This window comes from Ceratina calcarata, unplaced genomic scaffold, assembly GCF_001652005.2.
Source record: "Ceratina calcarata isolate Rehan_Ccalc_2016 unplaced genomic scaffold, ASM165200v1 scaffold351.2, whole genome shotgun sequence".
Classification (NCBI taxonomy): Eukaryota; Metazoa; Arthropoda; class Insecta; order Hymenoptera; family Apidae; genus Ceratina; species Ceratina calcarata.
Genome location: NW_017158043.1, coordinates 402968 through 418507, shown reverse-complemented (window position 1 = coordinate 418507; position 15540 = coordinate 402968). Strand labels below are relative to the sequence as shown.

General features: G+C 40.4%; 1 protein-coding gene across 9 annotated transcripts; it reads left to right on the top strand.

The window, feature by feature from the left end:
* Positions 1–324: 324 nt before the first annotated feature.
* Positions 325–15499, top strand: Sec16 (endoplasmic reticulum export factor secretory 16). Of its 9 annotated transcripts, none has more exons than XM_018025419.2 (21): positions 326–595; positions 1196–1246; positions 1322–3391; positions 3461–4133; positions 4216–4417; positions 4513–4911; positions 4984–5069; positions 5132–5342; positions 5433–5561; positions 5852–5958; positions 6034–6184; positions 6335–6473; positions 6540–6798; positions 6858–7612; positions 7687–8115; positions 8286–8318; positions 9705–9950; positions 10311–10656; positions 10729–10820; positions 12193–12279; positions 12897–15499. In XM_018025419.2, exons 2-21 carry the CDS (start codon positions 1241–1243, stop codon positions 12975–12977), a joined length of 6501 nt encoding a protein of 2166 aa, XP_017880908.1. In that variant the 5' UTR covers positions 326–595; positions 1196–1240; the 3' UTR covers positions 12978–15499. The 9 variants fall into 9 exon arrangements, with proteins under 9 accessions (XP_026669685.1, XP_017880908.1, XP_017880907.1 ...); XM_018025418.2 differs by having other exon boundaries at positions 6034–6190; XM_018025425.2 differs by lacking the exon at positions 12193–12279 and adding an exon at positions 11457–11501 and having other exon boundaries at positions 6034–6190; positions 12897–12985.
* The last annotated feature ends 41 nt before the right edge of the window (positions 15500–15540 follow it).

Sequence of the window (15540 nt, the reverse complement as noted above, 5' to 3'; positions counted from 1 at the left end):
TCTGACTCCCGATTCCCATGCCATAAGATGTTTCTTTATACAGAGAATTGTAAAGACGAGAGATGTAATTTTAAATTCAACCAAGAGCGCAATCGTTCCGCCCACCAGACGCGGTTCGTACAATAGCCGATAGCCCAGTCTTTATAGGTAATTGAGGAATAATGAAAAAGAAATATCTGAAATCTTATAAGTGAAATCTGAATTTTATTATTCCTCAACGAACGACGCTGCGATTAGAATTCGTCAAATAATCCATTTTGAATCTTGTTGCAATGCCATCTAACGAGACTTAATCGAAAATTTCTTTGACGTTTCAGACATACGCGTCCGCGGTCTGCGCGTCTATGGTTCTGCCAGGTTCTGCTCGCGTGGAAAGTCAACGAGAAAAATTTGTGACGTGCTTAACCCACATCCTCCTTCTTAGTACCCGTAAAATGTCCGTACTTTCGTGACTTTTTCCCCAATTTCCGATCACCTAAAGAAATCGATCTGTGAGCGTTGAAATCTGGCATAGGTAAAGACTCGAATGTTATAGTACGCGAGAAAATAATGCTTGTACTAGCGTATGGACACCAGTGCCAGACACGATAGCTAGGTGAGTGAACGTACAGAGAGGTCCCTGAACGCTAAGTTCGCTATCACAGCTGGTATTTTGACTTTCGTCACGACGTTTACCATTCATCGTTATTCCGCTCTCCCTCGTTCGCTAATCGTGTTATTTCCGTACAGAAAATTGCTACTCACGATTCCCGTTACATAATTAAAGAAATTTTTAATTTCCCTGTGCGGGAACCTTTCTCGAGAGAAAGGAGAATCATTGCGAACGCTAACGGAATTTAACGTATTTTGAAATAAATTTTAAGCGATTTACAGACTTCTCTTCGTTCTATAAAATATTTCTTCCGCGCGTATTTACGTGTCATTTGACGTATTTACGGAAAGCGATGACTGTAAAAGCGAATATCTAATGACCTATATATTTATATTTTGTATTGTGATAAAGTAGTATATGTTTAACTTACTATTCAATTATAAAATATATTTTTAATACTGATTAACGTTATTAAATATTCATGAACCACTGTGCAAAATAAGAATGATTTTGTCTGATAATAGGAGTAATAACTCTCTCATGAGTTGCAGAATGTGTTAATGTAAGCATACTTTCTAGTATACAAATTGTTATTTTTCCTAGGTTTCATATAAATAAAGAACAAAGTTTTACTGTCCTAAAGGCAGTATGAGTGTGAGTACAATAGCTGAGAGTACAGTGTTCAAGGTGATTTGATTTAAACCACTAATATTGGAAACATGTTTTTAGAATCCTTATAGAGCCAGACCAAACAGGTCTAAAATAGATCAGAGTTTAGGATATGGAGCTCGAAATCAAAATGTCTGGAATCCAATGTCCAGAGTACCTGAGTCTGAAGCACCTCCAAATGATCTTATTCAACATCAACCAGCCATTCTGAATCAGCCAAAACCGACAAATGATCCTTGGAATAATTCATGGAATTGGGACTTTGACAAACAGACAGATAATCAACAGCAACAGCAACCACCGCAACAAGAGCAACAACAGCCAAAGCAGCAGCAATATGCGCCTTATGGCAATCAAGGGCAATTTATTTCCAATTCCATACAAGATCATTATTATCAAAATGTTAATGGTAACAAATCGGACGTGCTGAATCAGAACTCGATGCCAGATAGAAATGTCTCAGGGACGGTCGCTAGTAGACCACCAATTCCGCATCATACCGATTCCTTCACGCCTTATTCAAATTATGCTCAATATCAACAGTACCCTCCTCCTCCTCCTCCTGCTCCTCGATCAGACACTGTTAAATCTGGTTCTATGAATTTCGATCAGTCTTCATGGACGAATGAACAGCAGTCTCAAAGTGTTTCGTATCCGCCTAGTATACAAAACCAAAAGGATCAAACGCCGCGTTCTTCTCTAAGTAGTACCAATTACAATTGGATCAATCCTGATCAACCGAATGTAATGGCTCCACAGATTTGGCAAAATCAGGGTACTGTCCAAGGACACTGGCCTGATCATAAGATGGATAAAGAGACGCATTTCGATGATATGGGTAATCAGTATATGCCACCGGTGCAACAAACCAGATCTAATCAGCATCATTTACCGCCTATGAATAATAAACAACATTCCATGAATGATACCGGTAATTGGTCGAATCAAGTTAACACGTCTGCTCCTCAATGGAACATTCAGAACCGTGAATCTGCGTTACCCAATCAAGGTCAACAAGTAGTCGAGCCTTATCAAACTAATAACGAATTTAATTCATGGGCTCAAACACCTAGTGCCGATGCTTCGCAAACATGGAAAAAATTGGAAGACACACATCCGAGCCAGTGGTTACAAGAACAACAAGAAAATAATAATCTAGTAGAAGAAAACGTGAAGCAAGAAAATAATGGTGGGACAACGATGAACGAATGGCAACATAATCGTGGGATGCCGTCTCAACACAGTTTACCGAACATTGTCCCACCTGTGGAACCGAATATCGAACACGAAGAGAGGAAAAGATCTATACCTTCCTTAATTCCGAATTCTAAAGATTCAAATATCCATACGAAGATAGCTAAACCACATCCTGATTCGCGAATGAACGTATCTATTACACCGGAGACAGTGTCGACCGTGGCGAGTTCCGAAAACGTTTCCGTACAAGAGAACAACGATTTCATCATGGCGAACGATCCGATGGAGGAGTTGCCTACAAAATTGGAGCAATTGAACCTTGCTACTAAGCTAAGTAAACAAGTAGAGAATCAAAATGAGTCGAAAGAATTGCAGCCTGTCCCGCCCGAGGATGGATGGAGACAGAATAGTTCCAATGATAGTGCCGTAGCCGGCAACATGTCCGGATTACTCGGCGCGGAAAGTTCTCATTCCAGTGATAATCAAACGGTCGTTAGTCAGGAACATTCATCGCTCAGTATGTATCAAGCAACGAACCTTATGCCTACGGATAATATAGCACAAAGCGGATACGATCAATGGTACAGTCAAAACGCGTTGTCGCTTTCCGCGGATAATACATGGTACTCGAAGGACCATCCCCGTCCACCGAAAGAATGGAGTACCGAGCAGAACGTAGAGAATTACGAAAATATTCAACAGCCTTCGGAGTTCGTGAACCTAGAAGTAGTGACGCCTTCGTTACAGAAACGCGATATATACGGCTCGAGGGATTCCATAAACAAGGAGACTTTAGATAACGATCCTAAACCCATCTTGAACCCTGCCAAAGAAGTAGGTGGTTCGCGAGATTTTAGACAAGAAATAAGTAACATCGAAGTGCCCTCCATTCAACCATCAGCGCGATCTCATTCTCTCCTTCAATCCGAACAGGTACGATTTTTGGAAAATGAATTAGCATTTATTTCCAGACAATAAACATAAATTGTGTATCGTTTACAGGTGCCAGATAATTATGAGTTCGCGTCGAACGACAGGAACACGTTCTTAGAGACCGGCGAATTAACTGATTCTCACCAGGAACACGAACCAACTCCGCCGAGTCAAGACGATGAGAACGACGAAGTGCCTAACGATATTCCCTTCTTGCGCGAAGTACCGGGACAATCCAGTTCCATAGATCCCCGTAGGAACGATCCAACCGGACAGGAACAATATGTGCAATCCGGACAAAGATTGTCCGATCCAAGGAGAAACGATCCCTCTGGCCAGGAGCAAGGTCTTCAACTGAGAAACATATCCGAGAGATCGGAACGACGCGACGTTCCATCTGGACAGGAAAGGAACCTTCCTTTACTCTCGCGGTCGGATTCCGAGACGCTGGAACGCCGAAATGATCCGTCTGGTAGAGAACGATCTTTGCCCCCGCAACAATCGCGAAATGATCCCTCTGGAGAGGAGAGACATCAATCCCAACCTCAAATTATGATGGAGCCAAGCGAAACTAGGGAAGTTCCAGGAAGAGGTAACGAGCCTGAGGATCCTGCTGAGCAAACGGACGAAAATCTTAGGCAAATACCAGGCGGAGCATCTCCGAACGAAGCAGTTCCGTCTTCGGATGACAGACCCAATGGAAGAGTCGTCACAGGTTCTCAAGAAGCTTCTTCCATAGGCTGTAAGAAATAACACTATACGTGTTAGCGTACGTACGATGTTCAAGAATTCGTTTTTATATGTAGTTTCGTATCTTATTTCAGCTGCGATACAAGATCCAATTAGCGATTCGAGAAGCAAACGCGAACAAGCTGTCGGTGCATCGATGCGCGAGAGTCAAGGTGTTTCCAGCGCATCTAATCGTAGAGATTCGTACGAGGACGAGGATGACGAAGGCTCTGGAAATAGTAGAGACGACAGCAGAGAAAGACTTCGAGACAGTAGCTCGGAGCACCGGCGATACGGGTACGATGAAAAGAACGCGTAGTTACTAAATCTAATAACAAAATGTTAACCGATTTCCGGGGCTCTTTGATCGAGATCTTATAATTTATTTGCAGTTACGATCGCGAACGAGAATACGACGATGATTATTATTACGGTCGTCGTCGGGGAGGAGAACGCGACGAGTTCGAACGCCGGGAGATTCCTTATCGAGAGGAAGACCGTAAACATCATAGCCGAGACGATCTGGACAGGCACGCGAGGGAAGAAATCGATAGAAGAAGTAGAGCTAAGGAAGACATCGATGAGAGAGATATGAGAAGAAGGCCCGACGATCATAGAAAGGACGATGGGATGCGACGTAGAGATATTAGAGACTTCGATCCGCGTTATAGAGATCGCGATTATCTCGATCGTGAGAGAAGAAGGGATGATAGACGACCGAGACGATACGATGACTACGATATAAGAGATCCATATAGGAGAGATTATTACGATGATCCTTATAGTAGAGGGTGTGTACTATACTTTGTAGTGTTTTACGATCATCTCGGATAATAGTTCACTTACGCGATCCTGCTTTCTAGATCTAGGCCGTCCAGTAGATCGTCCTACAACGACAGAGACCGAGAGTACTACATGCGAACGAGAGATCCATATTATCCTTATAATGGTACGTTTTTTGTACAATTCATCGAATCTTCTTTATAAAAGTTAGATGAATTTGCGTTATAGGATACCCCGGATATGATTATAGTGTTCAATATGCTAATAACTATTATGCGTATATTGAGAATTTGCGACGTACAAATCCTGCAGCTTATTCCGAGTGGTATCACAAGTATTACGCTAACCAACATCAACAGCAACATTTTTCGCGTGGCGTCAGCAACTATCCAGAGGACAGAGCGAGCGTTCATTCGGGGCGTAGCTCCTGCGATGAGAGGTGAGTTAAAAAACAATTCTGATACCAATGCCATTACTTTCTGCGACAAATAACTCTCCTATAGACCTTACAATAATGATTGTGTGTTAGATTTTTTACAAATCCAAGTGCATGCTTCCACTCGCCAAACAAAGCATTATATGTTCCGTATTTCGGGTATCCTGGATGGGCCAGGAGTCCGCAACGAAGACAGAATTCAAGTTGTCGAAATTTAAATAGGTGAGACCGAGAGGAGTCTCTCGGTTCGGCACTTATTTCAGATATCAAAAATCTTCTGTTCTTGCTGAAAGTAATTTAGTTAAAAAATATTTTCTGTACTACTCTTTAATCATTGATATTTTTCAGTAGCCGGTAGAAGAGCTAGACACTTATCTTAATTTTATATTTTTAATACTCTAGGTTTTTGTAGAAACAGTTTGTCTGTCTTGTTTTATCGTAGCTATCCTGCTTCTCCTGTCATCCGTTTCATCATAATTATACTTTATAAAAAATAGTAATCATTCTTTCAGGACGACTGGTGATAAGCGAACCGTAGGCGATAATTCAATGCTCGAAGACTCGACGACGACCTCCGCGCGAATGACACCGACTAAATATTCTATTTCTCACGCATATGGTATGATTTCAAGTTACACAATTTATTGATCTGAATCCACGCTATGCAATGTCGTATAATCAATTTCATGTTTAGGATGTTTTTCTATCGGGTCTTTGATACATGTGCATCCGGCTTATCCATCGGACGGCGACAGAGCTAAAGTAGACATTATTAGATTGGATAATTTACTTTCACACGATCCCGTAGCACGTGAATTACGAGCTTACCCCGGACCTCTAATTAAGCAAGTGTAATCATTACACTTACGGTCTAAGCATGCATATATAAGTAGTTCTAGCACCAATTTTCAGCGATAGATACATTTAAATATGCATGTCTAGAAACGTGACGTCACGTGGCTTACTATTAAGATATTTCTCTTTCCTTTATTCAGGGGTGTCACTCATAAAAAGACTATTATCGAATATTGCGAGAACAAGATTAAAAAGGCATCTACGAACGAAGAGATGGTTGATCGAGCTTCGTATATTCTCCTATATGAATTGATGATTATGCTGATTCAGCAGAATGGAGTAAGATAAATCCTTCAAATGTAAATTCGCCCATCGTATCGTTGCTATATGTCTATATTTTTGTAGAACGTCGTCGGTGTCGATATAGCATCATTGTTACTTAGAAACAAAGATGCGTACCCTTACGACGCGAACAAACACAAGTCGCAGGACCCGGGAAGAAGAGAATCGGTGATATCGCAACGCTCGAATATCTCGGGTGGCGAGAGCAATCAAGATGCACCGACTACCGAAAAAACAGAGAGCAAGCCACCGAAAAGCATCGAACAAATAACGGACGAGTTCCGTAACACATTGCTCTACGGATTGGTACAAGAGGCATTAGGTACGTCTATGCTTTTTATGTTTGTCGACATTTTATTTGATATTCTATTTATTGCGCAGAGTATGCGATGAACGAGGGGCTTTGGGGCCACGCGCTCTTCCTAGCAAGCAAACTAGACAAACGCACTCACGCGTCTGTGATGACGCGTTTCGCCAACAGTTTACCATATCACGACCCGTTGCAAACTTTGTACCAGCTGCACTCTGGCCGTGTGCCGGCTGTCGTTACCGGTATATCCGATCCACGGTGGGACGATTGGAGACCTCATTTAGCTATGATCATATCTAACACATCGGCTAATCCAGAGATTAATCGTCGTTCGATCACGACTCTCGGAGATACTCTTTCCGCGCGAGGAGATATCCATGCGGCGCACTTCTGTTACATACTCGCGCAAGTTGATTTTGGTGCTTACGGAGCAAACAACGTGAAGCTGGTGCTGATCGGTGCAAATCATCATAAACCGTACAACGCGTTCCTCTCTACGGAAGCCGTCATGCTCACAGAAATATACGAGTACGCAAGAAATCTCAGCGAGCCAGGATTTACATTGATAGATCTGCAAATGTTCAAGTTCGACCTGGCTATAAAAATGGTAGACCACGGTCTAATAGAGAAAGCCTTATTGTATATAGAACAGATCGCAGTAAACATCGTCAACGAGCCTTCGAGGTACAAACGATCGTTTATAAATGCGGTTTACAATTTAGGAGACAGAATCAGGTACCATGATCCTGTTTACAAGGATTCCGTCGACGAAGCTACGACTTTAACTTGGTTCAACAACTTGGCGGAGATCATTGGTAAATGCCATGTAAGTGGAAACACCGCAAGAAACGCAACGTCTTGTTTTAGCGATACAAACGTGGATTAAAATATATATTTCAGGCTGGAGAGATTACCGACAACGAGGTTTGCGCTCTTCAGACGAGAACGGAATCGCAGACAGTTCAAAATCAAGAGATACATGAAATAAAGCAACAACAGCAACAGTGGAATGTTCAATCCGAATACAGGGAAGCACCGGCTTCGATGATGGAGGTAACCGCAGCCGATATGCAATCGGAATGGCAGCCGCTATCGTTGCCATCGGATGTTCCGGAACCGTACGATCAGAGTATGCAGTATACAAGAAATAACGAGGAGTCGATTCAATATCAACAGCCGCAGCAACAAGACTATTGGAACCAAGATCCCTATTATCAGAGTAATTATGGGAGGAATGACAGCGCGATCACAAACTGGCAACAGTCGACGTACCCTAAGGTACAGAGTGACATCGATGATTCTCAGCAACAGGAAAAGTGGAACTATGAGGTAAATCTCGAATTTCAATTATAATTTGTTATATCATACTATTTGTGCTTTCATATAGTGGGTATCGTCCGCCGTTATACATTTATTATTCCTAATTGCATGCGTACAGACAGTAAGCCTCTAAGCAATAACTTTTTTTAACCTTGTTCTTGATGCTTACGTACGGACAGACGGAAAGGGAAGAAAAAACGCCCACACTTGAAGTAAGTAATTACGTGGCTACTGCGGATAATATTGTCGAATCCGAGTGGTCGTTGGACGGGACCAACGGTAGCTCGTTACGGCGACGCAAAGTATTAACCGATTCGGATCGATGCGTCACTCCTCATTCTTCCGATTCCAATATCAGTATTTCCACGGGTACATCGTCGATTTCTAATCCCTTTAGATCAACGAACGGAGACAAAAATTCTACAAAGTCGCGAAAAACGATAACGTATCCAAAAATCTCAGCTGCGTATCCGAGAATTTTGTCGAATAGTAAAATTCTCCCGAAGGACGTGAATAAAATAAAGAAATTAGATGGTCGATACGTGAAACCGCCTTCTTCGCAACCCCCCGTGTTTTTAAAATGCAAAGTTAAAAAGAAAATGGGCGAAAATAGGACCTCCGACAATGTAGACGAGAGCAGTTTAACTTCATCCGCGACTACCGATTTAGACATACAGTTTAGCAAAGTAAGCTTCGAGTCCTTCTCCAAGCTCGATACCAGTTTGAGCAGCGACATGGCTACAGTTTCTAAAAAGGCGTGTCAGACTTTGGAGCAGTATTGTGATTTCGAGGAAAAGAGAGTTATGAGAGTAGAACCGCACATCCGAAGGAAGGACGTTATTTGTGACACGGTAGACGCATGGTCCTACACGAATTCCTCGCAGAATTCTAGGGAATCGGGTCGGTATAAGCCACTAATTTTCGGTGGAACGTATCCGATCGATTTACCGGTTCGACCCACCAAAAGTGATCTCTGTTTAACCGAATTCGAACATGTTCCTATTGAGAAGTCCATCCCTAAAACTTACGATATCGATGTTCCCACGAATTGTGAGTAGCGTTAATGCGTTCGTTAGGTCTTTGGGTAATGCGCGTTTGTGACTTGTGGTTGTACTCGTAGAACATGTTAAAGACACTCTTGTAACTCATTTCTTCCGCTTGTGTACACACAGGAGTTGACTGAATGGTACATTTTATGTGTTTATTAGAAGAGCGGCTAAGCCAGATATTTGATACAGAACTAACGAAACTTGTTCTTGTTTTTTAGATGCCGTTTATATGTACATAAGTCTGTTAATGTTAAATATACAATAAAGTTTCCCATGTTATACACTTCATTGAATTGTTCAAAGATTTGCCTCTCTGTCATTCAATAGACATATTCATTCGTGGTTCCATCGTTTGTATTTCGTTTTACGATATTAAATACGCAAGCAAAGTTCTTCATTATTTACTGTGGTAGTTGATTAATTTCTAACGAAGAAATCGTTTCTGAAGCATACTACACAGGAATGAACACGAATTTGTACTATTACAGTAAATAGTGATCGACTTTGCTGGAACAACTTTGCGATGATCAATCGTATACTTTATTTCAGTCGTCGCAGCCAGCTATTTCGATGACACCATCGACGAGAAAGCAATACGACCCTCTGGAGGAACTGGACGCGCTCGAAACTCCGAAAACATCCTTGAAGCTCACAGGTGCACCGAAGAAAGTTTCCGAGAAGCCGGTCGAAAAGAAGCCTTCCAACAGCGGAGGGTCTTGGTTCGGAGGCCTGTTCAGTAAACTTGCTCCAAAACCGAGGAACCAGATGATCCTACCGGACGACAGTAACCCAGCGGTAAGGGTTCTTTAATATATCCATTTTCAGTAGATTGTTAAAAAGATGTGGATAGATGGTTTTATATTTTTGTATCGCTTAAGGGCTCACGCGGGTATCACTTATGGTAATTATGACGTCTTTTATGATGCGAGAGAAAAAGGCCAGTATATCTCAACTGTTCGGTCGTTTAATTAACCGCTAATGAATTATACTGTGTATTTTCTGGTTTAACTTTCGTTTCTAACACATTAAGCTGCACAGACATTGAAATTACTGATGGAGCCCTGTAGTTCAGTAGTTCTTTAATAAAATATTTCGTTCCGTTCGTTTAAATAGGGAAGGTAACGTTTATTTGATATTTTGATTTTATTTAAATAGATCGTTTGGGATCCCGTGGCCAAGAAATGGATGAACAAGGACGAGGACGGGGACAGTAGCTCTGCCACGATTGCGCCTCCTCCCAAAGCCTCGGACATCCCGGGATTCAGACCACCTGCGCCGGAACCAGTTCCCCAATCCTCTCAGCCGCTTCCGCATGCTGACGAATTGGGTGTTAACAAATTCAAGTTGCCCAAGGGTAGAAGCGTACGTGCCAATTACATAGACGTGATGAATCCCAGTGGTCCAAAGAGCAACGCGGCATCCTCGAGTATGCCGACACCGGTAACGTCTCCAATGGTGCCCATGGCCACTTCGTCGCCTCAATTGTTTATTCCTGCCTCCGGTAAGTTTTTCATCGTTTCTAAAAGTCCATCAGATTCTTCTTCAATCGCTCAAGTCGGAAATTCTGTTCTAGTTAACGATCCAAGTGCCCCCGTGGACTTCTTAACACCCGCGACGACACAGGCCGCACCCACGACAAACGTCTCTGAAAATGCATCGCAAGGGGTGAGTTCCCCTTTTCTAACGAATGATAATTCTTGAGAACTTCTTCGTACACTCGATTCACAAACATCAATACAACATTAACAATACAGTTTCATACGTTGTATGTATATTTGAAACCTAAGACTCGTACACGACTCTTCTCAACACTACCTATGTGTCATGGCTGCAGTATGCTGGTATGCAGCTTCGTTGTACTCTTACAAGTTTTTCTGGAACTGTAATGTTAAGAACTGTTACTTTCTCGCGGCGGTCCTTTACGATTATACATGTATATACACAAGTAACAGTAATTTGTATATGCCGTAAACTTCCCATAGTTTTGTGCACTGTCCATTTACTCCCAAAAGCATTCTCACAAATTAACACTTGATTCTTAATTTATGTATGTACCGTTTATTTATGTACCTACAAATTGGAACGCTCTGTCGGCAGATATAGAGAAAAACATTCGCGAGTCAATCAATTTATTTTTTTTAAAGGATAATAGAGAAAAATATGTTTTTGTCATCTAAATATGCTTTGTCCGCCACATACTTTACAGCGTTCAATTGTAGATTTTCTGATCCACAACGATAGACTCTTTCTCACAAGACCTGTGTTTAATCCACCTTCTTTTTATGTTTCCTTTGCAAGCAGTCGGGGAAGCAGAATGATGTAGCCAAATAATAATTGTTACCGATAGTAAGGACTATATTTTATTCATTTTTATACGTTGTTCTTTATCATACGTGCATAGTTTGTAGCACGGTCGGATGGCATGATGGCATGGTTCACTGCATGAACATTGTGTCTTTGTATGGACAATACAACACTACAACTTTGAGTACACTGTTTTTGCTTTACCTTTACATTTTTCTAAAGCAGTAGTCTCAAACGTCTACATAAATATTCATGAAACTTGCAAGCTCTTTCCTTGAGGAGATGCTCGTCTCCTTGGTTTGAGTTTGAACCTGCTGCTTAGGATATTACTTTCGCGTGTGCACATCAAATTTTGGCAGTAGTCTACAACGGAGGGTAATTTCAATGTAACACATGGTACGGGGGATTAAAATATATTTACATTATGATTTTCAGCATGAGTTTTGTATTTGAATCACATATCACAGTGAATATTGCATTATTATACATATATAGGAATATTATAGAAATTTGCACCACCGACTTCTCAGGCATACGTTTTATTAAGCAAAAGCTATTTGCTGTCGGAGTTTGTGGAAACGGCTGATTGAAAAACTGATTCCGGTGCGAATCCTGGGTTGTCTAGAATCAAGTCGGTGTTGCATCTTGATAAACCTTTGATGCTTAATCATAGCTATTAGTACGAGTATTCGGTTAGTGAGACAAGATTGTTGTGTTGTATATTGGCACACAGTTCTCTCGATGGAGCTCGACCAGCTCGTTATCGCGAGAAGTGCAGAGCTACACTATGAGGGATCCGCGTTACCATGCACAGAACAAGGTAATCAAGTGGCACTAGAACATTTCTCATCCCGAAGGTGATATCATTTATAATAAACATTACGCAGAGATAACACGGTAGAAATTCTAACATCATATTATAACAGAATATATTTTTTCGGCTCTTCTTGAATAACAAACGTTGAATAACAAACATCGTTTGATAATTACAATAAAAACGAAGGAGAGCTAGCTAAAATGTATTCTTCCCAAAATAAGATACTAGTTCATAATAGCACAATCACATAGCTTTCACTTTTAAGATCAAGCTTCAAGTTTTCATATGTCGAGCGCACATTGTCCTCGCGAAATTAAAACGGCAAAACTACGGGAAAGCTTGGTGAAGGACGTTATTTATGGCCTCGCAATCTACCACGTTAATTGCAAAGCTTATCGTTTTATGCTTCATACTACATATCGTTAAGTCCTCGGCTACGAAGAAGTAAAATCGTTTAATCTGTAATCCCTTTTTTCATAATTTTTAAAATGGTCAGTAATATGTGTCTTAACTTGAAATTATTTCTTTTTAGGCCAAGAATAGCGTAACAAATTTTGTTTAATACAAATATGGTTATTTCATAACTTATTACTCGAATAAACAATCTCGTTTTTATTTAGGGACCAATGATGTACAACGTGAACGATATGAGGGATCGTTCGGGGAGGAACGTGCAGCAGAGTCGGTACCCTCCACGATAGAATCACGCAAGATTTTCAACAGCACAGAAAATTCACTGATCAACGGGCCGGGAAAATTTCACATTGCTTAAATGAATTGTTACAAATTAAACACGTGGGCAAACGTACCTCAAACTAAGTAAGCGAATAATTAATAGACGATCCATGAGTTTTAGACGAGTGTGAGCAGATTTCCAGTTCCAATTTTACAAGGAAGTGGATACAACAAGATTATGCGTGTAATGCTTCTTAATTAGACTTAGGCTGTTTGTATTCCTTTATTTCTACTTTAGAGAACGCGCGTTACTTGATCGAATTACAGAGGGTACTTGTTTCTTAACAAAGCAGTTCTTTTCTTTTCACGGAATGTTTTCTAACGAAGAATAATTACGGATGTATTTTTTCATTGTCACAGTAGCGCATTCTGTTCGTTCGCTCGTGATTTCTCTCAACGATGAGATGAACATTGTCATTGCCACAGCGAACGAATCGAACAGTTTTATTTTACAATCGGTCCTGTCGTGTATTGAGAATTTCAATGAACCGAGGTGGTATGTGTATCACGTGAAATGTGATCACAAGTGAAAGGAAAACATTGAAACAAATTGAAATCGCACGCGAATTACCATTTCCGAAACGTGTTCCACTCGTAGTGTAACGTTAATCGTAACGAGAATAATGTTGATCCTATTGACTGCTATATAGGCGAATTTCTTACAAGCGGTTTGACTCTGTACGCTCTAGAAGGATATAATTATTGCATTGAACGAAGCAGACAGGTGTAAAGAGGAATGTTAGAGATATGCAAATTTTATGAATCCTATTGTTAGGGCGGTGTAACACACGTATTGTTATACAAACATATATCGTTACACCAACGCGTTATATTGATAAAAAGCGTGACTGCCGTCTATCTACTTAAGTACGGGATAATCGGTAAGCAGTCGTTCTACGTATAGTAATCCCTAAAAAACTAATCGTATCTGTATTTATTATTTGGGTGCCTGGCGCTTACTTTTTGCTTCATGATCAATACTTTCAAATTTGCCACAAGGTGATACCCGCTACTCAAACCGTTTTATTATTGATCTTTGATAGGTCACGAATTGGACACTAATCAGGTTTCGCATACACTTTTTACTTGTAGGTACGCATTAAACATGTGCATCACAACGTCCGTACGAACTATACGCTTTTCTTGTCTAAGAAATGCACATAATTCGCCCGCGTCTTTGGAACATAAAAGAACTTGGTGCTTTCAGAACGTGTTTTGAACGTGTATTTACAAATATTCGTATGCCATAAACCGGGGAAAGAAACATTTTGCAATCGTGCAAAATGTTCGAGCAAGAACATGTTTCTGTTGATCATAGCGCATAGATATTCCGTGTTATATTTTCCGCAGACGTCGCTGAGAATTCGTTCTTTAGTAATCAAATGAGGGCGAACGAGGGATGACATTAGAATGTAAGTTTCGTAGGTGAACTTTTTATTTGGCCTCCGCCGTTCTTTGTGATAGGAGGGAGAGCGAAAGAACACGTTCCGAACGCGAGGAAGCGTACGTCGGTGAAAAAAGACTTTTTATTCGGTTAATTTCCATAAAAGACGATGAACGTTGTTAAGGAGAAGAGGGAGGAGATAAATAGTTAAAGTCGGTGTTAATCACGATTCGAGCAAAACTGGTTTTGTCTATTCTTGTAAAATAGAGTTACGTATTCGATTTTATACTCGTGACACGATAATGTGCTTTCAAGACATATATATTACATTACGCGTAAATTGTAGCATATTAATAATATAAAGCGGCGTCCTTGTGTATGTTACATGTATATATATATATACATATATAGATATACTATAATGAAATTTATGATTTGTACATACTATATAAACGTAAGTCTCTTCGGGAAATATGTATTAACAAATTCGCGTATCGATGACAACTACTTGCCGAATTATCTCTTCCACGCGTGCCGTTAAGAAAGAGGAAGAATTTGTTGTTACGGGGTTTCTTGCGAAAGACTATAATAGAAATCAGAATGGTTCGATACGAAAGACGGTCTTGCGTTGTGATTTCGATCTCGAATCTTTAATTAAATACCTCACCGTTCTTGATCAGATACGTTTAACGGTCAATCAGTAAATTATCGATTAGATTTTAGCGGGCGATTAATAAACGTCGAGAGACTTCATGCTTCGAGAATTTCTTCAAATCAAATTAATCTGCTCCCGAAACGATATAATCACAATATTAACAATAAAAGTCGGAGAACGATTCTAAGGTAAAAGAAATCCGTTAAAGTTGAACAGAAGTATTAATTATTGAAAGTGTATGTTATGTATGTATAGAATGGTTTAAGAATGATGCGATTTTGGCTTAATGTAACATATTACGAATTACGTCTTTAAATGCACTTTACAATTCAAATGTTCGATGTACGTTTATGGGAAATATGGATAATGAGAAATGTATACTGTATATTAAATATATTAATACTGTCCCTATTATCATTACTATTAAAATAAATGATGATACAACCAGAGATACGATTTACGAGTATTGAGATATTTTTATACCTAATAA